The sequence below is a fragment of the Mustelus asterias genome, chromosome 11, assembly GCF_964213995.1.
Source record: "Mustelus asterias chromosome 11, sMusAst1.hap1.1, whole genome shotgun sequence".
NCBI lineage: Eukaryota > Metazoa > Chordata > Chondrichthyes > Carcharhiniformes > Triakidae > Mustelus > Mustelus asterias.
The window spans coordinates 2,926,839-2,951,570 of NC_135811.1; the positions used below are offsets into that span (position 1 = coordinate 2,926,839).

The 24,732-nt window shown below is 49.7% G+C and overlaps 1 protein-coding gene across 1 annotated transcript in view; it reads left to right on the forward strand.

Annotated features, from left to right (window-relative positions):
- Positions 1–4,022: 4,022 nt before the first annotated feature.
- Positions 4,023–24,732, forward strand: part of LOC144500865 (solute carrier family 2, facilitated glucose transporter member 9-like) — a 55,201-nt gene continuing 34,491 nt past the window's right edge. Inside the window, exons 1-4 of the mRNA XM_078224338.1 lie at positions 4,023–4,163; positions 20,073–20,197; positions 20,591–20,736; positions 24,114–24,246. Coding sequence (XP_078080464.1) covers positions 4,117–4,163; positions 20,073–20,197; positions 20,591–20,736; positions 24,114–24,246 — 451 coding nt within the window. The 5' untranslated portion in view covers positions 4,023–4,116. The remainder of the gene's footprint in view (positions 4,164–20,072; positions 20,198–20,590; positions 20,737–24,113; positions 24,247–24,732) is intronic.

Here is a 24,732-nt window from a genome sequence, read left to right on the forward strand (position 1 = left end):
CCTCTGACAGCGCAGCACTCCCTCAGTACTGACCCTCTGACAGTGCAGCACTCCCTCAGTACTGACCCTCTGACAGTGCGGCACTCCCTCAGTACTGACCCTCTGACAATGCAGCACTCCCTTATTACTGACCCTCTGACAGTGCAGCACTCCCTCAGTACTGACCCTCTGACAGTGCAGCACTGCCTCAACACTGACCCTCTGACAGTGTGGCACTCCCTCAGCACTGACCCTCTGACAGTGCAGCACTCCCTCAGTACTGACTCTCTGACAGTGCAGCAGTGCCTCAGCACTGACTCTCTGACAGTGCAGCACTCCCTCAGTACTGACCCTCTGACAGTGCAGCATTCCCTCAGTACTGACTCTCTGACAGTGCAGCACTCCCTCAGTACTGACCCTCTGACAGTGCAGCACTCCCTCAGTACTGACCCTCTGACAGTGCAGCACTCCCTCAGTACTGACCCTCTGACAGTGCAGCACTGCCTCAATACTGACCCTCTGACAGTGCAGCACTCCCTCAGTACTGACCCTCTGACAGTGCAGCACTCCCTCAGTACTGACCCTCTGACAGTGCAGCACTCCCTCAGTACTGACCCTCTGACAGTGCAGCACTCCCTCAGTACTGACCCTCTGACAGTGCAGCACTCCCTCAGTACTGACCCTCTGACAGTGCGGCACTCCCTCAGTACTGACCCTCTGACAGTGCAGCACTCCCTCAGTACTGACCCTCTGACAGTGCAGCACTCCCTCAGTACTGACCCTCTGACAGTGCAGCACTCCCTCAGTACTGACCCTCTGACAGTGCGGCACTCCCTCAGTACTGACCCTCTGACAGTGCAGCACTCCCTCAGTACTGACCCTCTGACAGTGCAGCACTCCCTCAGTACTGACCCTCTGACAGTGCAGCACTCCCTCAGTACTGACCCTCTGACAGTGCGGCACTCCCTCAGTACTGACCCTCTGACAGCGGAGCACTCCCTCAGTACTGACCCTCTGACAGTGCGGCACTCCCTCAGTACTGACCCTCTGACAGTGCAGCACTCCCTCAGTACTGACCCTCTGACAGCGCAGCACTCCCTCAGTACTGACCCTCTGACAGCGGAGCACTCCCTCAGCACTGACCCTCTGACAGTGCAGCACTCCCTCAACACTGACCCCCTGACAGTGCAGCACTTCCTCAGTACTGACCCCCTGACAGTGCAGCACTCCCTCAGCACTGATTCTCTGACAGTGCGGCACTCCCTCAGCACTGACCCTCTGACAGTGCAGCAGTCCCTCAGCACTGATTCTCTGACAGTGCGGCACTCCCTCAGTACTGACCCCCTGACAGTGCAGCACTCCCTCAGTACTGACCCCCTGACAGTGCAGCACTCCCTCAGTACTGACCCTCTGACAGTGCGGCACTCCCTCAGCACTGACCCTCTGACAGTGCGGCACTCCCTCAGTACGGACCCTCTGACAGTGCGGCACTCCCTCAGTACTGACCCCCTGACAGTGCGGCACTCCCTCAGCACTGACCCTCTGACAGTGCGGCACTCCCTCAGTACGGACCCTCTGACAGTGCAGCACTCCCTCAGCACTGATTCTCTGACAGTGCGGCACTCCCTCAGTACTGACCCCCTGACAGTGCAGCACTCCCTCAGTACTGACCCCCTGACAGTGCAGCACTCCCTCAGTACTGACCCTCTGACAGTGCGGCACTCCCTCAGCACTGACCCTCTGACAGTGCGGCACTCCCTCAGTACGGACCCTCTGACTGTCTCCAGGTGAGAGAGTCACTCTGAACTAAAGCTAACAGGATGGTGTAGATTTTGCGGAATATTCTGGAAATAGACTGCGACACTGGCTGGAATATAATCAGATGGATTCATGTTTCTTTTCTGTTTATCTGAACCCGAAATATTTAACAACTGATGGAGTCAGAACTCAGACATCGTGGCCCTCTCACCGAGGCTGCTTTGTTTACAGAATCCGCTGTATTTCTCCGGGTTCACAGTTAATGTTCTCTGTTGTTTCCTCCCCGCTCGCAGCACCTGACCTGGCCTCTCCTGTCCGTCGCCATCCTCACTTCCTTTGGTTCCTCCATGGCCTATGGCTATAATCTGGCAGTGGTGAACTCTCCAGCAGAGGTAATGTCACTGACCACATCCAGGGCCGCGTGGAGCAGGAATGGGCGAGTGTGAGGGGGGAGGGGGAGTGTGAGGGCGAGGGGGAGTGTGTGAGGGGGGAGGGTGAGTGTGTAGGGGGAGGGTGAGTGTGAGGGGGAGGGTGAGTGTGTGGGGGGAGGGTGAGTGTGAGGGGGAGGGCGAGTGTGAGGGGGAGGGTGAGTGTGTGGGGGGAGGGTGAGTGTGAGGGGGAGGGTGAGGGGGAGGGCGAGTGTGAGGGGGAGGGTGTGGGTGAGTGTGGGGGGAGGGTGAGTGTGAGGGGGGAGGGTGAGGGGGAGGGTGGGTGTGAGGGGGAGGGGGAGGGTGCGGGGGAGGGGGAGTGTGAGGGGGAGGGTGAGGGGGAGGGGGAGGGTGAGCGTGCGGGGGGAGGGTGAGTATGAGGGGGGAGTGTGAGTGTGAGGGGGAGGGTGGGTGTGAGGGGGAGGGTGAGGGGAGGGTGAGTGTGAGGGGGAGTGTGAGGGGGAGGGTGAGTGTGAGGGGGAGGGTGAGTGTGAGGGGGGAGGGTGAGTGTGAGGGGGGAGGGGGAGTGTGAGGGGGAGGGTGAGTGTGAGGGGGAGGGTGAGTGTGAGGGGGTGTGTGAGGGGAGGGTGAGTGTGAGGGGGAGTGTGAGGGGGAGGGTGAGTGTGAGGGGGAGGGTGAGTGTGAGGGGGGAGGGTGAGTGTGAGGGGGGAGGGTGAGTGTGAGGGGGAGGGTGAGTGTGAGGGGGAGGGCCAGTGTGAGGGGGAGGGTTAGTGTGAGGGGGAGGGTTAGTGTGAGGGGGAGGGTGAGCGTGAGGGGGAGGGTGAGTGTGAGGGGGGAGGGTGAGTGTGAGGGGGAGAGGGAGTGTGGGGGAAGGGTGAGTGTGGGGGGGAGGGTCAGTGTGAGGGGGAGGGGGAGTGTGGGGGAGGCGGAGTGTGGGGCAGGGTGAGTGTGAGGGGGAGTGTGAGGGGGAGGGTGAGTGTGAGGGGGAGAGGGAGTGTGGGGGGAGGGTGAGTGTGAGGGAGGAGGGGGAGTGTGGGGGGAGGGTGAGTGTGAGGGGGGAGTGTGAGGGGGAGTGTGGGGGAGGGTGAGGGGGAGGGTGAGTGTGAGGGGGACGGTGATGGTGGAGGGTGAGTGTGAGGGGGAGGGTGAGTGTGAGGGTGAGGGGGAGGGTGAGTGTGAGGGGGTGAGTGTGAGGGGGAGGGTGAGGGGGAGGGGGACGGTGATGGTGGAGGGTGAGTGTGAGGGGGATTATCTGTGTAAATATGTGGGGTGATGGGAATAGGGCCTGGGTAATCTGCTCTGTCAGTGTGTCGATTGGCTGAATGGCCTCCTCCTGCACTGCGGGGATTCGATGATATCTTGCTGGAGGAAGCTGTCAGTCTCTGAGTCACTCAAACCTTGGGACTGCCAAATTCATGGTCAATCCGTTACAGTTGCTGAATGCTTGTGTTTTTAATTTAATTCATGGGACATGGGCGTCGCTGGCTGACCAGCATTTATTGTACATCCCTAATTGCCCTTGAGAGGGTGGTGGTGAGCTGCCTTCTTGAATCGCTGCAGTCTGTGTGGTGTAGGTACACCCACAGTGCTGTTAGGAAGGGACTTTTCCAGGATTTTTGGGAGTAAAAACATTGGGAATATCAGGAATTGACAATAATCATTGTCCAAGCGAGGGGAGCTTTAGAGAAGTTCCTGTGTGAATCTGTCTGATTGTCACGAATCAGAGAGATGTACAGCTGAGAAAGAGGCCATTCTGCCCATCATCCTGATGCCAGCTCTTTGCTGTAACTATCCAGTTAGCCCCAGCCCCCTGCTCTGTTGTTGAGTCGTTACCCACTTCACTTTTGAAAGTCACGCCTGTATTATTTATCCTCAGTACATTAAAGATTTCTACAATGACACCGTTCTGGAGCGGTTCAACCAATCCCTGTCTGCCCCTCACTTGGTGCTGCTGTACTCAGCCACTGTCTCGGTGTTTGCCGTCGGTGGGATGTGTGGTTCGCTGCTGGTCGGGATGCTTGTGGCAAAGTTCGGTCAGTAAGTATCAAAGGCATTGCCTTTCTCTGCCCTGTCTCAGCTGATCTGCTGCAGTAACCCTCATTCAAGCCTTTGCTGCTTCTAGCTCGACTAACCGATTGCAGGCGCGGCTCACATTCCACCCGCTGTAAACTCTCTTACCCGTGTTTTAACCGGCACCAAGTCCTGTTACCGAATACCCCTCCCCTTCCCCATCGCGTGCTCACTAACAATGGCTGCAAAGCCTTGATTTGAACATTGATATTCTTTTTGGAATTGGAACTTGGTTTCACCACTCCCTATCTCTGGAATCTCCTGCAGCCTCACGTCCTGAGATATCTCTGCTCAGCTAACACCGGCCACTTCAGCACCCCTGGTTTTAATCATTCAACCACTGGAGGCCATATCTGCTAAACTCTGGAATCCAACACTCCTCCACCCACCCCCTCCCCCCGCCGCCCCCCCACCCCCTCCGCCCCCCCCCCCCCCCCCCTTCCTCCCCCTTGGCCTCTCAACCTCACTTTCCTCCTTTAATACACCTTAAAACCGACCTAAAGCAGAAAATGCTGGAAAATCTCATCGCAGCAGCACTGAAATAGTTGTCGATGTACCGATAAAGGAGTAATCGGAGGGGGCCGGAGTAGGACTGGAACAGGAAATGCTTCACATAACCCATAAAGAGAAAGGGATAACTGGGACCCATGCGGGTGCCCAGAGCCACAGCTTCCAATTGGAGGAAGCGAGACGTGTTAAAGGAGAAATTGTTCTGTCTTTCTCGCATTCTGATCATATAATGGACACCTTTTAGCACCTTCTCAGCCCTCTGTATCCTCATTCCTCTTGTCCAATTCCACCTCCCCACCCCAATAGTATAAATCTCTGCTGACTCTCTTTGCTCTCAGCTCTGATGAAGGGTCACCCAGACTCAAAACGTTGGCCCTATTCTCTCCCCACAGATGCTGTCAGACCTGCTGAGAATTTCCAGCATTTTCAGATTCCAGCATCCGCAGTATTTTGCTTTTATTAAAACCGACCTATTTGACCAAGCTTTAGGTCACCTGACCTGATATTGTGTTACGTGTGCTTGGTGTTAATTTTTCCTAATTCGCTCCTGTAAAGCATTGCAGGAAGGTTTTCGATGGGAACGGCTACATAAATGCAAGTTGTTGTTGTGTGGTCTCGGATTCTGCATGGACACTCTCGCTGTTGTTCCAGAGAGTGTGTTGGGACCCTCTCTATAATACGAGCTCTTCAGTCTCTGGATTGTACGGGAGAAATATTCATTGAGAACCTCGACCATCTCCTGCGGTTCCACCATAGAGTCATACAAGTGTACAGCATGGCCCAACTTGTCCATGCCACCCCTTTTTTAACCACGAAGCTAGTCCCAATTTGGTCCATATCCCTCTATACCCATCTTACTCATGTAACTGTCTAAACACTTTTTAAAAGACAAATTTGTACCCACCTCTACTACTGCCTCTAATGCCGACTAATGCAGCTTCTTCCAGACACTCGCAACCCTTTGTGTGAAAAAATTGTCCCTCTGGACCCTTTTGTATCTCTCCCCTCTCACCTTAAATCTATGCCCTCTAGTTTTAGACCCCCCCTACCTTTGGGAAAAAATATTGACTATCTAGCTGATCAGTGCCCCTCATTATTTTATAGACTTCTATAAGATCAACATAAGTCTCCTACGCTCCAGAGAAAAAAGTCCCAGTCTATCCAGCCTCTCCTTATAACTCAATCCATCAAGTCCCGGTAGCATCCTAGTAAATCTCTTCTGCACTCTTTCTAGTTTAATAATATCCTTTCTATAATGGGGTGACCAGAACTGTGCACAGTATTCCAAATGTGGCCTTACCAATGTTTTGTACAACTTCAACAAGACGTCCCAACTCCTGTATTCAATGTTCTGACCAATGAAACCAAGCATGCCGAATGCCTTCTTCACCACTCTATCCACCTGGGACTCCACTTTCAAGGAGCTATGAACCTGTACCCCTAGATCTCTTTGTTCTGTAACTCTCCCCAACGCCCTACCATTAACTGAGTAAGTTCTGCCCTGGTTCAATCTACCAAAATGCATCACCTCACATTTATCTAAATTAAACTCCATTTGCCATTCGTCAGCCCACTGGCCCAATTGATCAAGATCCCGCTCCTATCCTCGATAACCTTCTTTACCATCCACTATGCCACCAATCTTGGTGTCATCTGCAAACTTACTAACCATGCCTCCTAAATTCTCATCCAAATCATTAATATAAATGACAAATAACAGTGGGCCCAGCACTGATCCCTGAGGCACACCACTGGTCACAGGCCTCCAGTTTGAAAAACAACCCCCGACAACCACCCTCTGTCTTCTGTCATCAACAGGTTTATTTGGTAGCAAATGCCAATTTGAATGGCACTTGCTACCAAATAAACCTGTTGGACTTTAACCTGGTGTTGTTAAAACTCTTACTGTGTTTACCGCAGTCCAACGCCGGCATCTCCACATTCTGTCATCAAGCCAATTTTGTATCCATTTGGCTACCTCACTTTGGATCCCGTGAGATTTAACCTTATGCAACAACCTACTATGCGGTACCTTGTCAAAGGCCTTGCCTTGGTGTAGACAACATCAACTGCACTGTCCTCATCTACCTTCTTGGTTACCCCTTCAAAAAACTCAAATTTGTGAGACATGATTTTCCACTCACAAAGCCATGCTGACTGTCCCTAATCAGTTCTTGCATCTCTAAATGCCTGTAGATCCTGTCTCTCAAAATATCTTCCAACAACTTACCCACCACAGATGTGAGGCTCACTGGCCTGTAGTTCCCAGGCTTTTCCCTGCAACCCTTTTTAAACAAAGGCACAATATTTGCCACCCTCCAATCTTCAGGCACCTCACCTGTGACTGTCAATGATTCAAATATCTCTGCTAGGGGACCCGCAATTTCCTCTCTAGCCTCCCACAATGTCCTGGGATACACTTCATCAGGTCCCGGGGATTTATCTACCTTGATGTGCTTTAAGACTTCCAGCACCTCCTTCTCTGTAATATGTACACTCCTCAAGACATCATTATTTATTTCCCCAAGTTCCCTAACATCCATGCTTTTCTCAACAGTAAATACCGATGAGAAATATTCATTTAGGATCTCACCCATCTCTTGGATTCGCACATAGATGATCCTTAAGACGTCCTACTCTCTCCCTAGTTACTCTTTTGCCCATTACGTATTTGTAGAAGCTCTTTGGATTCTCCTTTGTCTTATCTGCCAAAACAATCTTGTGTCCCCTTTTTGCCCTCCTGATTTCTCTCTTAACTCTACTCCTCTGCCCCCTCTACTCTTCAAGGGATCCACTTGATCCCAGCTGCCTACACACGTCATGTGCCGCCTTCTTCTTCTTGACCAGGGCCTCAATATACCGAGTTATCCAGGATTCCCTACTTCTGCAGCCTTGCCCTTCATTCTAAGAGGAATGTGCTTACCCTGAACCCTCGTTAAGACACTATTGAAAGCCTCCCACTTACCAGACACCCCTTTGCCTTCCCACAGACTCCCTCAATTAACTTTTAAAAGTTCCTGCCTGATACCATCAAAATTGGCCTTGCCCCAATTTAGAATTTTAACTTTTGGGTCAGACCTATCATTCTCCACAGCTATCTTAAAACTAATGGAATTATGGTCACTGGTCCCAAAGTGATCCCTCACTAACACTTCTGTCATCTGCCCTTATTTCCCAAGAGGAGGTCAAGTTTTTCCCCCTCTCTAGTTGGGCCATCCACATACTGAATGAGAAATTCCTCCTGAATACACTCAACAAATTTCTCTCCATCCAACCCTCTAATACTATGGCTGTCCCAGTCAATGTTGGGAAAGTTAAAATCTCCGACTATTACCACCCTATTTTTCTTGGAGCTATCTGTAATCTCCTTACATATTTGCTCCTCAATTTGCCGCTGACTATTTGGGGGCCCATAGTACAACCCTATCAAAGTGATTTCCCCCTTCTTATTTCTCAGTTCTACCCATATAGACTCAGTGGCCGAACCCTCGGATATATCCCCTCTCAGTACGGCCATGATGCTTTCCCTAATCAAAAGTGCAACTCCCCCTCCTCTCTTACCTCCTGTTCTATCTTTCCTATAGCATCTGTACCCTGGAACATTGAGCTGCCAGTCCCTATGTATCCACTTTGGTCCTTGAGGGGTCCTATTCTCCCTCTAGTTATTCTTTTTCCTTTGACATACTTAAAGGATCCCTTTGATGATGTCAAGAAGCAAAATTTCACACATTGGGGATTGAAAACACGGAACTTTCTCCCCCAAGAATCCATTGAATATCGGAAAGGGAGTCAAGTGAAAATTCCAAAACAGAGATTGATAGATTTATTTTACGGATATTAAGGCTATTGAAGCCGGCAGGTAGATAGTGTTCAATGTAATATATTGCAAGTCCATACTTTGTCTTCCCTCTGTCGTTTATATCGTGGCATAACCAAGAATGAAATTGCAGAGATTTGCAGTCCATCAGAGGAAGCAGTTGTCACATGAAACTGTTGCAGGTTACATTCTTGAATTCAAGAAAATTGCTCATCACTGTGTGTATGTGTGTGCATGTGTGTATGTGTGTGCATGTGTGTATGTGTGTGCATGCATGTGTATGCATGCATGTGTGTGCATGTGTGTGTGCGTGCATGTGTGTGTGTTTATGACACAAACTTCTAAATTGATTTTAGTGACACATTTGCAGAAGGTTTAAAGAGCGAGAGCATTCAGGGGAGCGGCTGAACAAAGGCAATGCGGTGATGTGGAAGAAGGCCTGAGATGAGGTCCTGGCCATGAAAACGCCAAAAAGTCTGGAAATCCTCGAACATGTGGATGATATAGAAATAAAACTCGATGTCATTGAACAGGAAGATGAAGACTTGTACTCAGTCACAGTGCAAGGTGATGGGTGATGAGAGTAATAAGGCTGAAGATATCATTACAGCTCCGACAATGGAATTGAACATCAGAGTTTCACAATTTACTTTTATCACTGATCCAGTTGCAGCTGTGTCTGTTATCTAGGAAAGAGAGGACAAGAACTCCCAAAGCCACATTCCATTACTCAAAGCTGGTGTGAAACTGATTAGTTACTCCAATGACAGTCTGGCAGTGTGAGGCGAAGATAGTGTTAGGGTGGAAGGTGATGACTCACCCTATCACTCGCCATTGGCTGCACTAAGTGGAGACAAAGGCCGGAATTTTCCCGCCTCGCCCGCACAAAGCTCGTAAGATCCCGCCCAAGGCCAACGGAGAATGCCGTTCTGTGAGCCTGGCCTGCCCCGATTCCGGGGCGGACATCCCGGTAAAATTCCGGCCAATGTCTCTCTGATATTAAAAAATTGGGACAAGAAGATTCAGTTAAACTGAGCCGCGTTCCTTGCAGCAGAGATCAGTAGGAGTGTGTCTGTCATTGAGGAAATTCTAAAAGAGTACAAAGTGGTCATTGTGTAAAGAAACCAAATAATAAAATTAGCCATCGATACGATGATAAATGTTGTAAATCAGCAGATCATTCAAATGGTGACATTCTTTCGAGGTTTCCCATGAAGGCTGATGCATTTTTTGCGACTAAGTTACCCATGAATTACTTCACATACACAAATGACAGGCCAGTAGCTGCCAGAGAAATCAATGAAGAAACTCACAAGGATGTGTGTGATATCAGACTCGGCTGGAGACACTGGATACTGCAAAAGCTTTGGGCCCTGACAATATTCCAGAAATAATCCTGAAGACTTGTGCTCCAGAACTTGCCGCTCCCCTAGCCAAGCTCTTCCAGGACAGTTACAACACTGGCATCTACCCGACAATGTGGAAAATTGCCCAGGTATGTCCTGTACACAAAAAGCAGGACAAATCCAACCCGGCCAATCACTGCCCAATCAGACTACTCTCGATCATCAGCAAACTGATGGAAAGGGTTGTCAGTGGTGCTATCACACAGCACTTCAGCAATTAGTAGGGGAGCTGGTGATGTGTTCCAGAGGCCCAGGCTCAAGTTCAGGATGTGGATTCAAATCCCACCATAGCCGCCGGTGGAATTTAAATTCCATTCATAAAATTTGGAATATGAAATTAGTTTCAGTAATGATGACCATGGAATTTTTGCTGATTATTGTAAAAACCCATCTGGTTCACTCATGTCCTTTAGGGAAGGAAATCTGCCGTCCTTACCCGGTCTGGCCTACATGTGACTCCAGGTCCACAGCAATGTGGTTGATTCTTAACTACTTTCTGAAAATGGCCCAGCAAACCATAGAATCATAGAATCCCTACAGTGCAGTAGGAGGCCACTTGGCCCGTCGAGCTAGCACCAACAACAATCCCATCCAGTCCCTGTCCCTGTAACCCCATGTAGTTACCCTGCTGGTTCCCCTGATACTAAGGGGCAATTTAGCATGGCCAATCAGCCTAACCCATGACCATCTCCAACAAGACAGAATCCAGCCATTGCCCCTTGACACTCAATGGCATTACCCTCGCTAAAGCCCCCACGAACAACATCTATACAAAAAATAATCATATCTGGGATTAAGAATCTACTGATGACCATGAAACCATTGTCGATTGTCGAAAAAATCCATCTGGTTCACTAATGCCCTTTAGGGAAGGAAATCTGCCGTCCTTACCTGGTCTGGCCTACATGTGACTCCAGATCCACAGCAATGTGGTTGACTCTCAACTGCCTTCTGAAATGGCCGAGCGAGACACTCAGTTCAAGGGCAACTAGGGATGAGCATCAAATGCTGACCCAACCAGTGATGCCCTCATCTCATGAACGAATAAAAAAAATCCTGGAGTTACCTTTGGCCTAAAAGTGAACTGGACCAGCCATATACATACAGTGGCTACAAGAGCAGGTCAGAGGCCAGGAATACTGCAGCGAGTAACTCATCTCCTGACTCCCCAGAGCCTGTCCACCATCTACAAGGCACAAGTCAGGAGTGTGATGGGATACTCCCCACTTGCCTGGATGGGTGCAGCTCCAACAACACTCAAGAAGCTTGATACCATCCAGGACAAAGCAGCCCCGCTTGATTGGCACCACATCCACAAACATTCATTCCTCCACCACTGATGCACAGGGACAACCATGTGTACCATTTCCAAGATGCACTGCAGAAACTCCCCAAGGCTCTTTAGATAGCACCTTCCAAACCACGACTGCTACCATCTAGATGGACAAGGACCGCGGATGCATAAAAATACCATGTTCTGTAAGTTCCCTCCAAGCCGCACACCACCCTGACTTGGAAATATATCGGCCATCCACTGTCGCTGGGTCAAAATCCTGGAATTCCTCCCTAACAGCACTGTGGGTGTACCTACACCACATGGACTGCAGCGGTTCAAGAAGGCAGCTCACCCCCACCTTCTCAAAGGAATCAGGAATGGACAATAAAAATACCAGTCGAGCCAGTGGCACCTACGTCCTGTGAAAGAATCAAAAGGATTGAAGGAGCATTTCACACATCGAAATGAACCGAGAGCAGTGGGCGGGGCGGGGGGAAGGTAGGGGGGCAGGGGGGGACGGGATCGGTGGGTAGAGGGCCCATTAGGGACCAAGGGGGCAATCTGCTCGAGGAGTCAGAAGACATTGGTAGCGCGTTAAACAAGTACTACACATCTATCTTCACTCGGGAGAAGGAGGATGTTGGTACAGAATTCGGGGAGAGAGGCTGTGAGGTTCTTGAACTGTTTGACACAGAGAGTGGGGAAGTATCGGAGGTTATGATTGGCTTAAAAGTGGATAAATCTCAAAGTCCAGATGAATTGTGCCCCAATTGTGAGTTCTAGGGAGCCGGGTTCAAATCCCGCCACGGCAGCTGGTGGAATTTGAATTCAGTTAAAGATATCTGGAATTAAGAGTCTACTGATGACCATGAAACCATTGTCAATTGTCGGAAAAACCCACCTGGTTCACTAATGTCCTTTAGGGAAGGAAACCTGCCGTCCTTACCCGGTCTGGCCTACATGTGACTCCAGAGCCACAGCAATGTGGTTGACTCTCAAAGGATGGGCACTAAATGCTGGCCCAGCCAGCGACACCCATGTCCCGTTAATTAATAAAAAATAAATGAAAAGGCTGCTGTGGGAGGCAAGGGAGGAAACTACAGGGGCCCTGACCCAAATCTTTAATTCCTGTCTGGCCATGGGGGAATGTGCCAGAGGACTGGAGGACAGCTAATGTGGTTCCACTTTTCAAGGAGGTAAGCATGCAGGTGCAGCAGGCGGTAAAGAAGGCAAATGGCATGTTGGCCTTCATTGCGAGAGGTTTCGAGTTCAGGAGCAGGGATGTGTTGTTGCAATTATACAGGGCCTTGGTGAGGCCACACCGAGAGTATTGTGTGCAGTTTTGGTCTCCTTTTCTGAGGAAGGATGTTCTTGCTCTCGAGGGAGTGCAGCGAAGGTTTCCCAGGCTTATTCCGGGGACTGATGTATGAGGAGAGATTGACTAGGTTAGGATTGTTTTCGCTGGAGTTCAGACGAATGAGGGGGGATCTCATAGAGACTTATAAAATTCTAACAGGACTAGACAGTGTAGATGCAGGGAGGATGTTCCCGATGGTGGGGGAGTCCAGAACCAGGGGTCACAGTCTGAGGATTCAGGGTAGACCATTTAGGATGGAGGTGAGGAGACATTTCTTCACCCAAAGAGCAGTGAGCCTGTGGAATTCATTACCACAGGAAGTAGTTGATCCCAAAATATTGAATGTAGAGGCAGCTGGATATAGCACTTGGGGGCGAACGGGATCAAAGGTTATGGGGAGAAAGCAGGACTAGGCTATTGAGTTGGATGATCAATCATGATCGTAATGAATGGCGGAGCAGGCTCGAAGGGCCAAATGGCCTCCTCCTCCTCCTATCTTCTATGTTTCTATGTAAGAAGTGTGGTAGAGATGAACCAGGAAATTACAGACCAGTGAGTCTCACATCAGCGGGAGGGAAACCACTGGAGAAAATTCTGAAAGAGGGAACTAATCTCAACTAGGAAAGGCTTGGGTTAATTCGGGATAATCAGCATGGCTTTGTCAGAGGGAGGTCTTGCCCAACAAATTTGATAGAATTTTTTGAAGAGGTGTGTGTCGACAAGAGTAGTGCAGTCGATGTAGTTTATATGGATTTCATCAAAGCCTTTGGCAAAGTCCCGCATGGGAGACTGATAAAGAAGTTAACAGCACAAGGGTAACGTGGCAGGTCAGATCCAAAACTGGCTCAGTGGTAGGAACACAGTAAGAGTTTTAACAACACCAGGTTAAAGTCTCAGTGGTAGGAGACAGAGGCTGTTCGTGTGACTGGGGGCCAGTGTCCAATGGGATACCACAGGGATCAGTTTTCGGGTCCCTTTTGCTCATGATATAAAGAGCAATACAGCACAGGAACAGGCCCTTCGGCCCACCAGGCCTGCGCTGACACATTACGCCTTTTTAAACTAAATGACCTTTTGTCTCTACGTGGTCCATATCTCTCTATTCCCGGCCTATTCATATATCTATACAGGTGCCTCTTAAACGTTGCTATTGTATCTGCTTCTACCACCTTCTCTGGGAGTGCATTCCAGGCATTTACCACCCTCTGTGCAAATGACCTGCCTCTCACATCTCCTTTAAACTTTCTTCCTTTTACCTTAAACCTATGTCCCCAAGTAATTGACATTTCTACCCTAGGAAAAATACTCTGAATATCCATTCTATTCATGCCTCTCGTAATCTTGTAGACTTCTATCAGGTCACCCCTCAGCCTCCAAAGTTCAAGTGAAAACAAACCAAGTTTTTCCAATCTCTGCTCAGAGCTAATACTCTCCAAACCAAGCAATGTCCTTGTAAACCTTTTCTGTATCCTCTCCAAAGCCTCCACATTCTTCTGGTAGTCTGGTGGCCAGAACTATACACAATATTCCAACTAAAGTTCTTTACAGCTGAACATGACTTGCCAATTTTTACACTCTGTGCTTTGACCGATGAAAGCAAGCATGCCATACGCTTTCTTGACCACCTTGCCCAATTGTGTTCCCACTTTCAGGGAACTGTGGACCTGTACACCCAGATCCCTCTGTATGTTAATGTTTCTAAGGGTTCTGCCATTTACTGTATACTTCCCTCCTGCATTAAACTGTAGTCTGGAAGTCAGTGAGGGTGGTGAGGTATTGGGGAAGGTATCAGAGTCAAGGGTGGGTACCGGTAGACAGGAAGGTGGGTTGAAGTGTGTCTACTTCGATGCAAGGAGCATCCGGAACAAGGTAGATGAACTTGGGGCGTGGATTGGTACTTGGGACTACGATGTTGTGGCCGTTACAGAGACGTGGGTAGAACAAGGACAGGAATGGTTGTTAGACGTTCCGGGGTATAGATGTTTCAGTAAGTGGAGGGAAGCTGATAAAAGAGGTGGAGGAGTGGCATTGTTAATCAAGGATAGTTTAACGGCTGCGGAAAGGCACTTCGAGGGGGATCTGCACACTGAGGTAATATGGGCTGAGGTTAGAAATAGGAAAGGAGCGGTCACGTTGTTAGGAGTTTACTATAGGCCCCCAAATAGTAATAGAGATGTGGAGGAAGAAATTGCTAAGCAGATTATGGATATGTGTGGGGGTCACAGGGTAGTTGTCATGGGGGACTTTAACTTTCCAAATATTGATTGGAACCTTTGTAGGTCAAATAGTTCGGATGGGGCAGTTTTTGTGCAGTGTGTGCAGGAGGGTTTCCTGACACAATATGTGGATAGGCCGACAAGAGGTGAGGCCACATTGGATTTGGTACTGGGAAATGAACCGGGCCAAGTGTTAGATTTGGTTGTGGGAGAGCACTTTGGAGATAGTGACCACAATTCGGTGTCATTTGTTATTGCAATGGAGAGGGATAGGGCCGTACGGCAGGGCAAGGTTTACAATTGGGGGAGAGGTAATTATGATGCGATTAGGCAAGAATTAGGGGGCATAAGTTGGGAACAGAAACTGTCAGGGAAAGGAACTAATGAAAAGTGGAACTTTTTCAAGGAACAAATACTGGGTGTCCTTGATAGGTATGTCCCTGTCAGGCAGAGAGGAAATGGCCGAGTGAGGGAACCATGGTTCACGAAAGAGGTGGAATGTCTTGTGAAAAGGAAGAGGGAAGCTTACGTAGGGATGAGGAAACAAGGTTCAGATGGCTCGATTGAGGGTTACAAGTCAGCAAGGAATGAGCTGAAAAAGGGACTTAGGAGAGCTAGGAGGGGACATGAGAAGTCCTTGGCGGGTCGGATCAAGGAAAACCCCAAGGCTTTTTACTCTTATGTGAGGAATAAAAGAATGACCAGGGTGAGGTTGGGGCCGGTCAAGGACAGTAGTGGGAACTTGTGTATGGAGTCAGTAGAGATAGGCGAGGTGATGAATGAATACTTTTCTTCAGTGTTCACCAAGGAGAGGGGCCATGTTTTTGAGGAAGAGAAGGTGTTACAGGCTAATAGGCTGGAGGAAATAGATGTTCGGAGGGAGGATGTCCTGGCAGTTTTGAATAAACTGAAGGTCGATAAGTCTCCTGGGCCTGATGAAATGTATCCTAGGATTCTTTGGGAGGCAAGGGATGAGATTGCAGTGCCTTTGGCTTTGATCTTTGGGTCCTCGCTGTCCACGGGGATAGTGCCAGAGGACTGGAGAATGGCGAATGTTGTTCCTCTGTTTAAGAAAGGGAATAGAAATGACCCTGGTAATTATAGACCGGTTAATCTTACTTCGGTGGTTGGTAAGTTGATGGAAAAGGTCCTTAGGGATGGGATTTACGACCATTTAGAAAGATGCGGATTAATCCGGGATAGTCAGCACGGATTCGTGAAGGGTAAGTCGTGCCTCACAAATTTGATAGAATTTTTTGAGGAGGTAACTAAGTGTGTTGATGAAGGTAGGGCAGTTGATGTCATATACATGGATTTTAGTAAGGCGTTTGATAAGGTCCCCCATGGTCGGCTTATGATGAAAGTGAGGTGGTGGAGGCGGACACACTGGGAACATTTAAGACTTATCTAGACAGCTATATGAACGGAGTGGGAATGGAGGGATACAAAAGAGTGGTCTAGTTTAGACCAGGGAGCGGCGCGGGCTAATTGTTCCTTGTTTCTCGTTTCAAGGCTTCATTCTATGATCATCTTGCTGGTGCCAGTACAGAGCGAGACTGCGGATAGTTGGGAACCTGTCTCGGGGGCAGGGAATTCATATGGTGTTCGTGGAAGTGGAAATGACTAGGGTTGGGAAACATTTTCCGATCAGGGCCATTGTGATCTCCTGGACTCGTTTCGATCGCCTCAGGGGGTCGGAGAGGAATTTCCCAGATTCTTTTTCCCCATATTGGCCCTGGGGTTTTCACCTCTCCCTGGAGATCACATGGTCTGGAATGGGGGGGTGGGGGTGAGTTAATAGGTTGTGATGAACAAAGCATCGTAGCTGTGAGGGACAGCTCGGTGGATAGGATATTAGGATGTAGATAGGCTGGAAAATTGGGCGGGGATCCTGGATTCAGGATTCAATCCTGGACCGGGGAGCGGCGCAGGCTTGGAGGGCCGAAGGGCCTGTTCCTGTGCTGTATTGTTCTTTGTTCTTTGAGGAGGTGTGGGATAGAGGGAAAGTTGGCCGATTGGATAGGTAACTGGCTGTCTGATCGAAGACAGAGGGTGGTGGTGGATGGAAAATTTTCGGATTGGAGGCAGGTTGCTAGCGGAGTGCCACAGGGATCAGTGCTTGGTCCTCTGCTCTTTGTGATTTTTATTAATGACTTAGAGGAGGGGGCTGAAGGGTGGATCAGTAAATTTGCTGATGACACCAAGATTGGTGGAGTAGTGGATGAGGTGGAGGGCTGTTGTAGGCTGCAAAGAGACATAGATAGGATGCAAAGCTGGGCTGAAAAATGGCAAATGGAGTTTAACGCTGATAAATGTGAGGTGATTCATTTTGGTAGGACTAATTTAAATGTGGATTACAGGGTCAAAGATAGGGTTCTGAAGACTGTGGAGGAACAGAGAGATCTTGGGGTCCATATCCACAGATCTCTAAAGGTTGCCACTCAAGTGGATAGAGCTGTGAAGAAGGCCTATAGTGTGTTAGCTTTTATTAACAGGGGGTTGGAGTTTAAGAGCCGTGGGGTTATGCTGCAACTGTACAGGACCTTGGTGAGACCACATTTGGAATATTGTGTGCAGTTCTGGTCACCTCACTATAAGAAGGATGTGGAAGCGCTGGAAAGAGTGCAGTGGAGATTTACCAGGATGCTGCCTGGTTTGGAGGGTAGGTCTTATGAGGAAAGGTTGAGGGAGCTAGGAATGTTCTCTCTGGAGCGGAGGAGGCTGAGGGGAGACTTAATAGAGGTTTATAAAATGATGAAGGGGATAGATAGAGTGAACGTTCAAAGACTATTTCCTCAGGTGGATGGAGCTATTACAAGGGGGAATAACTATAGGGTTCGTGGTGGGAGATACAGGAAGGATATCAGAGGTAGGTTCTTTACGCAGAGAGTGGTTGGGGTGTGGAATGGACTGCCTGCAGTGATAGTGGAGTCAGACACTTTAGGAACATTTAAGCGGTTATTGGATAGGCACATGGAGCACACCAGGATGATAGGGAGTGGGATAGCTTGATCTTGGTTTCAGATAAAGCTCGGCACAACATCGTGGGCCGAAGGGCCTGTTCTGTGCTGTACTGTTCTATGTTCTATGTTCTAAACCTTCCAAAATGCATCACCTCACATTTGTCTGGAATAACTTCCATCTGCCATTTCCAGCCTATCTATATCCAGCTGTATCCTCTGGCAATCCTCGTCACTATCCACAGCTCCCCCAATCTTTGTGTTGTCCACAAACTTACTAATCAGATGATTAGTGTATATGTATAAACAATATAGATGAGAATTTGAGGGGGATGATAAGTAAGTTTGCAGCTGACATGAAGATTGGCAGGGTGATTAATAGTGAGGAAGAAGGTCGTAGCTTGCATGATGATTATAGATGGGTTGGTCAGATGGGCAGAGCAGTGGCTGATGGAATTTAACCCTGATAAGTGTGAGATGATGCACTTCGAAAGAAATAATAAGACAAGGGAGTATTTAATGAATGGCAGGGCGCTAGGAAGCTCAGAGGAGCAGAGGGATCTTGGGTGCTTGTCCACAGATCCCTGAAGGCGGCAGGACAGATTAATAGGATAGTTGAGAAGGCATATGGGATACTTGCTTTTATCAGTCGTGGCTTAGATTATAACAGCAGGGAGGTAATGTTGGAGCTGTACAAAACTTTGATTAGGCCACAGCTGGAGTACTGTGTACAGTTCTGGTCACCTCACTAGAGGAAGGATGCAATTGCACTGGAGGGGTGCAGAGGAGATTCACCAGGATGTTGCCTGGGACGGAGCATTCGAGCTATAAGGAGAGACTGGATAGGCTTGGATTGTTTTCTTTAGAGCAGAGAAGACTGAGGGGGGACACGATTGAGGTGTATAAATTATGAGGGGGATGGACAGAGCGGATAGGAAACAGTTGTTCCTCTTAGTTTAAAGGTTAATAATGAGGGGGCATAATTTGAAGGTGTGGGGCAGGAGGTTTAGAGGGGATCTGAGGAGAACCTTTCTCACTCAGAGAGTAGTGGGAGTCTGGAATGCGCTGCCTGGGACGGTAGTAGAGATGGGAAACCTCACAACCTTTAAAAAGTACCTGGATGAACGCTTGAAATGTCGTAACATTCAAGGCGCTGGGCAGAATGTTGGAAAGTGGGATTCGTGCAGATTCATTGTCGTGACTCAAGGGGCTGAATAGCCTCCTCCTGTTCCTTTCAAAAGGGAATTGATCATTATCAGAGGAGAAAAAATTTGGCAAGTTTATAGGGAGGAGGCGGGAGAGTGGGAGTGGGCACATCGCTCGAGCTAGCACAGAAATGATGGGCTGATTGATTCTTTTCGAGTTGTACCCATTCTGTGATTTGTATGTTCCTAAGCCCCTGTATGAGGTATCTAGGGGTGGGGGGAGGAATCACAGACTCTTGTCTCATCTCTCTGTAAATCGTCAACATCACTATAGAGCTTAAAGTAAAATATAAATAGCCAGAAGCTTCTGTGAGTGGTAAGCGCTGTCGGATTGCCACTTCACTCATACTGTTCTGTGCCACGCTGGAGCTCCACGTGTCTGGCCGGGTCCTTAGTCCCAACTTCTTCAGAAATGCAGAGCGTATCTTCAGTGGAACTACTTCCTCGCACTTCTCAGTCACTGAGAGGAAGATAAGTCACGTTCCTTTATTACACACTAGCTGCCTTATACTGGTAATGTTGAAATGTCCCAGTGTTTTTGAAGTGAATGTGTAGGTTGCTAGAGGGTGAGGTCGGTGCTGGGGGGGTGGAACAGGAGCTGTTGTCAGGTCGGGTCAGAGGGGAGTCACATGGTAGGGACATGCCAGGCTGGGTCTGGGTGAGTCAGGGGTTCAGGAGGGGAGTCGAGGGGTTGATTGGCGAGTTGGAGGGTGAGGGCACGTGTGTGAGTGATTGAGAGATCTATTGTATCATTACCCAGGAATTAGACTGGGGATTTTTCTAACATTTCCTGGGTAAGTATCCAGGTAAGGCACACCTGCCCAAGATCTCCAACTCTTAACTCAGAGTTGGAAACTTATTCAAAGGGCTCTAGGAACCCAGAGAGTTATCCATTGGAAGCTCAGACTTCCCACTTAATTCCCATGGAGTCAGTGCATTGGGACTTCTTCGGGGTCCCGCAGCAGATCGGGGGGAGGGGAGTTCATCCGTTCTCCGACAATCCAGAGAATGGCAGGTAGGCGAACGGGAAGCGGAGGTGCTTGCTGTTGTGGGAATTTTCAGAGGTTGGATGTTTTACTGGTGAGTGTCGCCATGTCTCCCACTGCCCATCTCTCCCATTGGTTAACAGGAAGGGGACCTTGGTGTACAGCACGCTCCTGATGTTACTGGCCGGACTCCTGATGGGATTCAGCAAAGTGCTGCGCTCTCCAGAAATGGTCATCCTGGGACGCTTCATGACCGGGATCCACTCAGGTTGGCGACGAGATTCTGCTGCTCACTTACTCACAACTGCTTTCGGGGTAACTGTTCACAGAGAGAGTTTTAGAATTAGGTGGACAGAGAGAGCGAGAGAGAGCGGGAAGAGTAGTAGTAAAGAGAGAGAGGAACGGGATTAGAAGGATAGAGTGTGAGACGGGGGAGACAGATAGACAGATCGAGAGAGAAGGAAAGAGAGAAGCACAGATAGATTGTTAGAGATGGAGAAAGAAGGGCAAAGAGAGGGCCTCAGATAGACAGAAAGATAGAGGGACAATTGGAAAGGGAGAAGGACAGAGATGAGGTGCGAAGGTAACAAGTGGACAGGTTTCAAAGGCTGTAACGTTAGCAGCTTCTGTCAGCACCTTAATCATTCTTTCCTGCCTCCAGGTATTTCCCTCAGCGTTGTCCCAATGTATTTGGGGGAAATTGCTCCAAAGAATCTGCGAGGATTCCTGGGCTTAGTCCCCAGCATCTTCATCTGTTTGGGGGTGTTTGCAGCCCAGGTGCTGGGTCTTAGTGAGCTGATGGGGAAGGTAAGGATTCTGAGCTCAATTCCACACCGTGTCTCCTGCCTGTTTATCCAGTGTCTGATTCCCAGAAACTTACAGTGAATATCACACTCCAGCCAATCCATATCCACAAATTGATTTGTCTCTGACAGCTGATCTGAAGACAGTTCCATTGAAACTGTTCCCACTCTGACCGAGAGCTCAATCTCACATTTCCACAGAAAACAAACAGACTCCATCCCTCTTCCTGGGGCTGTCTAATGCTGGGCCAGTCTGCCCATAACCCTAGTGTATTTCACCCCGATATCGGTGATGCATCATCAATCAAGCAAAGACTAGTTTGTATGCAAGAACAAATAGGCTTTTATTAGCAAAAGACTTGGAGCACACCCATGCCGATGAACTGGTCCAGACTGAGGCAGGGGGGTGGGGAGCAGTTGCCTTTATACCTGGACCGGGGGGGGAGGAGTCTCGGGTAGGGCCGGCAGGGATGTGTCCAGGCATGTCACACACACACACAGGCAATAAGCTAACAGTGGTTTACCACAATTGGCTTCTGAACAAATATTTGTGCCGTCGCTAAGTCCCTATGTACCACACGCTTTCATTTCCACTTCCATTGTGCAGCATCCTCCAATTTCAGTTTGTCTGCTCCCGATACCCTCATTCACAACCTTGTTGCCTCTGCGCTCACTATTCCAACTCACGCCTTGTTGGTCTCAAACATTCTACACTCTGCAAACTTGAGGTGATCGGAAATCCTGCCATCCATGTCCAAGTCCCATTTCCCACTCACCGCTGTGTTTATTGATCAATATTGGTTCCTCGATAAAAGCTCCATGCATAATCCTCATCTTTGTTTTCAGCTGGGGGTGGCACGGTGGTGAGCACTGCTGCCTCACAGCGCCAGGGACCAGCTCGGGTCACTGTCTGTGCGGAGTCTGCACGTTCTCCCCGTGCCTGCATGGGTTTCCTCTGGGTGCTCCGGTTTCCTCCCACACTCTGAATGACGTGTTGGTTAAGTGCATTGGCCGTGCTAAATTCAACCTCTGTACCCGAACCGGCGCCGGAGTGTGGCGACTAGGGGATTTTCACAGTAACTTCATTGCAGTGTTAATGTAAATCCTAATTCTAACACTAATAAATAAACTTTAAAATCCCTCCCGATCTCTGTGATCTCCATCAGCCCCACGACCCTCTGAGATATCTGTGCTCCTCTAATTCTGACTTCTTGAACATCCCAATTTCCATCACCTGAGCATTGCCAGCTACCTCCAGCTACCTGGCCTCAAAGCTCTAATTCCCTCCCTCTACCTCTCCCCCCTCCAATCACTTTCCTCACTCAAGATGTTTCTTAAAACCGACCTCTTAGACCAAGCTTTTGGTCCCCTGATCTAATACCTCCTCCTGCGGCTTGGTGTTATGTTTGATAATATTTCAGTGAAAAGCCTCGGGATGTTTTCCGTGAAGTTGCTGTTGTTGTGTATGGTCCTGGGAACATGTCAGGGACTGTTACCCTGCCTTGAAGAGTAATAAATAAGTACTTGCATTTCTAAAGCACCGTTCACATCCTCAGGACAACCCAAAGCTTCACAGCCAATGAAGTACTTTTGAAGTGTAGTCACTCTGTAATGTGGGAAACACAGCAGTCAATTTGTGCACAGCAAGATCCCACAAACAGCAATGTGATAACAACAAGATATAATTCTCAAGAGGATGCTGGAGCAGAGGGACCTGGGTGCATATGTACATAGATTATTGAAGGTGGCAGGACAGGTGGAGAGAGCAGTTAATAAACCTGACAGTATCCTGGGCTTTAACTCTTAAGACTACAAGATCAAGGAGGTTGTGCTGAACCTGTACAAGTCACCAGTTAGACCTCAGCTGGAATATTGTGTACAGTTCTGGACGCCACACTATAGGAAGGATTTGAACGCATTGGAGCGAATGTGGAAGAGGTTTACAAGAATGGTTCCAGGGATGAGAAACTTCAGTTCTGAGGATAGATTGGAGAGGTTGGGACTGTTTTCATTGGAGGGAAGAAGGCTAAGAGGAGATTTGATAGAGATGTTCAAAATCATGAGGGGGCTGGACAGAGTAGAGAGAGAGAAACTGTTCCTGCTCGTAACAGGGTTGAGAATGAGACAGTGTACCTCCCCACCCCGCTCCCCCCACCCGCAATACACCTGCACCAGTTTACACACCCCTAGCGTACCCTCTCCATTGTAGCTGCTCTGGTGTCCTCAGCCCTGATGTACCTGTCCCCGAAGTACTCGCTGTGGTATACTTGCCCCCGAGTATTCACTATGGTATACCTGTCCCCGAGTACTCGCTGTGGTGTACCTGCCCTCGGGTACTCGCTGTGGTGTACCTGCCCTCGGGTACTCGCTGTGGTGTACTTGCTCCCGAGTACTCACTGTGGTGTACCTGTCCCCGAGTACTCGCTGTGGTGTACTTGCTCCCGAGTACTCACTGTGGTGTACCTGTCCCCGGGTACTCGCTGTGGTGTACCTGTCCCCGAGTACTCGCTGTGATATACTTGCCCCCGAGTATTCACTATGGTATACCTGTCCCCGAGTACTCGCTGTGGTGTACCTGCCCCCGAGTACTCGCTGTGGTGTACCTGCCCCCGAGTACTCGCTGTGGTGTAACTGCCCCCGAGTACTCGCTGTGGTGTAACTGCCCCCGAGTACTCGCTGTGGTGTACCTGACACTGGGTACTCATTATGGTGTACTTGCCCGTTGTGTATTCACCCCCGGTTGGTGGCTGCCTGTTTTAGGGTCTGAACACATCATTGCCAATTTAGCCGAAGCGTTAGATTTTGTGCGGACGAGTTCCATTGCTATTTACAAATCCACATCTGCGTCGCTTTCATTTTATTTTGTCTGTTATCTTCTTTTTCCTGCCTATCTCTTACTCTCTCCCTCCTTGTCCCTCCCTCTCTGTCTCTCCATCTACCTCTCTTTCTCTGACTCTCTTTCTCCGTCTATTTCACTGCCTCTCTCACTCCCTCTCCCTCTCCATCTCCATCTCTCTCACTCCCTCTCCCTCTATCTCTCCCTCCCTTTGTCTCTCTCTTCCGTCTCTCTCTCCCCCATCTCTCTCATTTTTCTCCCACTCTCTCTCCCACCCTTTGTCTCTCTTTCACTCTACATCCCTCTCTCTCCCTCAATCTCGCTCTCCCTCCTTCTCTCTCTCTTTCCCTCTCCCTCCCACTCTCTCTCCGTCCTTCCCTCTCTCCCACCCTTTATCTCTCTCTGCATCCCTCTTTCTCCTTCACTCTCTCTCTCCCTCCTTCTCTCTCTCTTTCACTCTCCCTCCCACTCTCTTGCCCTCCCTCTCTCTCCCTCCCCCTCTCTCTCCCCCTCTCCCTCCCCCTGTGCTTTGTGTCTGATTACAGGAGAAGGAGTGGCCTCTCTTGCTCTCTCTGATCATGATTCCAGCGCTGGTTGAGCTGCTTTTTCTGCCCTGGTTCCCGGAAAGTCCTCGCTATTTGCTGATTCAGAAAGAGGATGTCGCAGCCACAGTGCGAGGTGTGACCCTGGGGGAGGAGCGGGGGGAGGCGGGGGGGGGGGGGGGGGGGGGGGTGGAGGATGGGGGTTGGCGCGACGAGGGAAGAGAGGGGCAGGGAGGGAGGACAGGGATCGGCGGGGCGAGGGGGTGGAGACGAGTAGGGAGACGATGGGGGGAGCGAGGGGGGGGGCATGGAGGGAGAATGGGGGGGTTGGGGAGGAGGGAGGACGGGGGGAGGGAGGAGGTGGCAGGGAGGGGGGATTGGGGGCGGGGGAGATGGGGGTAGGGAGGAGAGAGTGGGGGTCCAGGTCGTGGGGAGACGGAGCGAAGGTTTGGTTTGGAAGGGGAGTGAGTGGGGGGGAGGCAGCAGGAGGCTGGCAGCGCAGTGTCTCACTGAATAAAGTAGAATAAAAGTCGATTAGAAGTGTCTGTGTTCCAGAACGGGACCCCTCTCCACTGTCAGCCTGACAGAAACACTCAGCTCTGTCACTCGGGCCTGAAAGTGG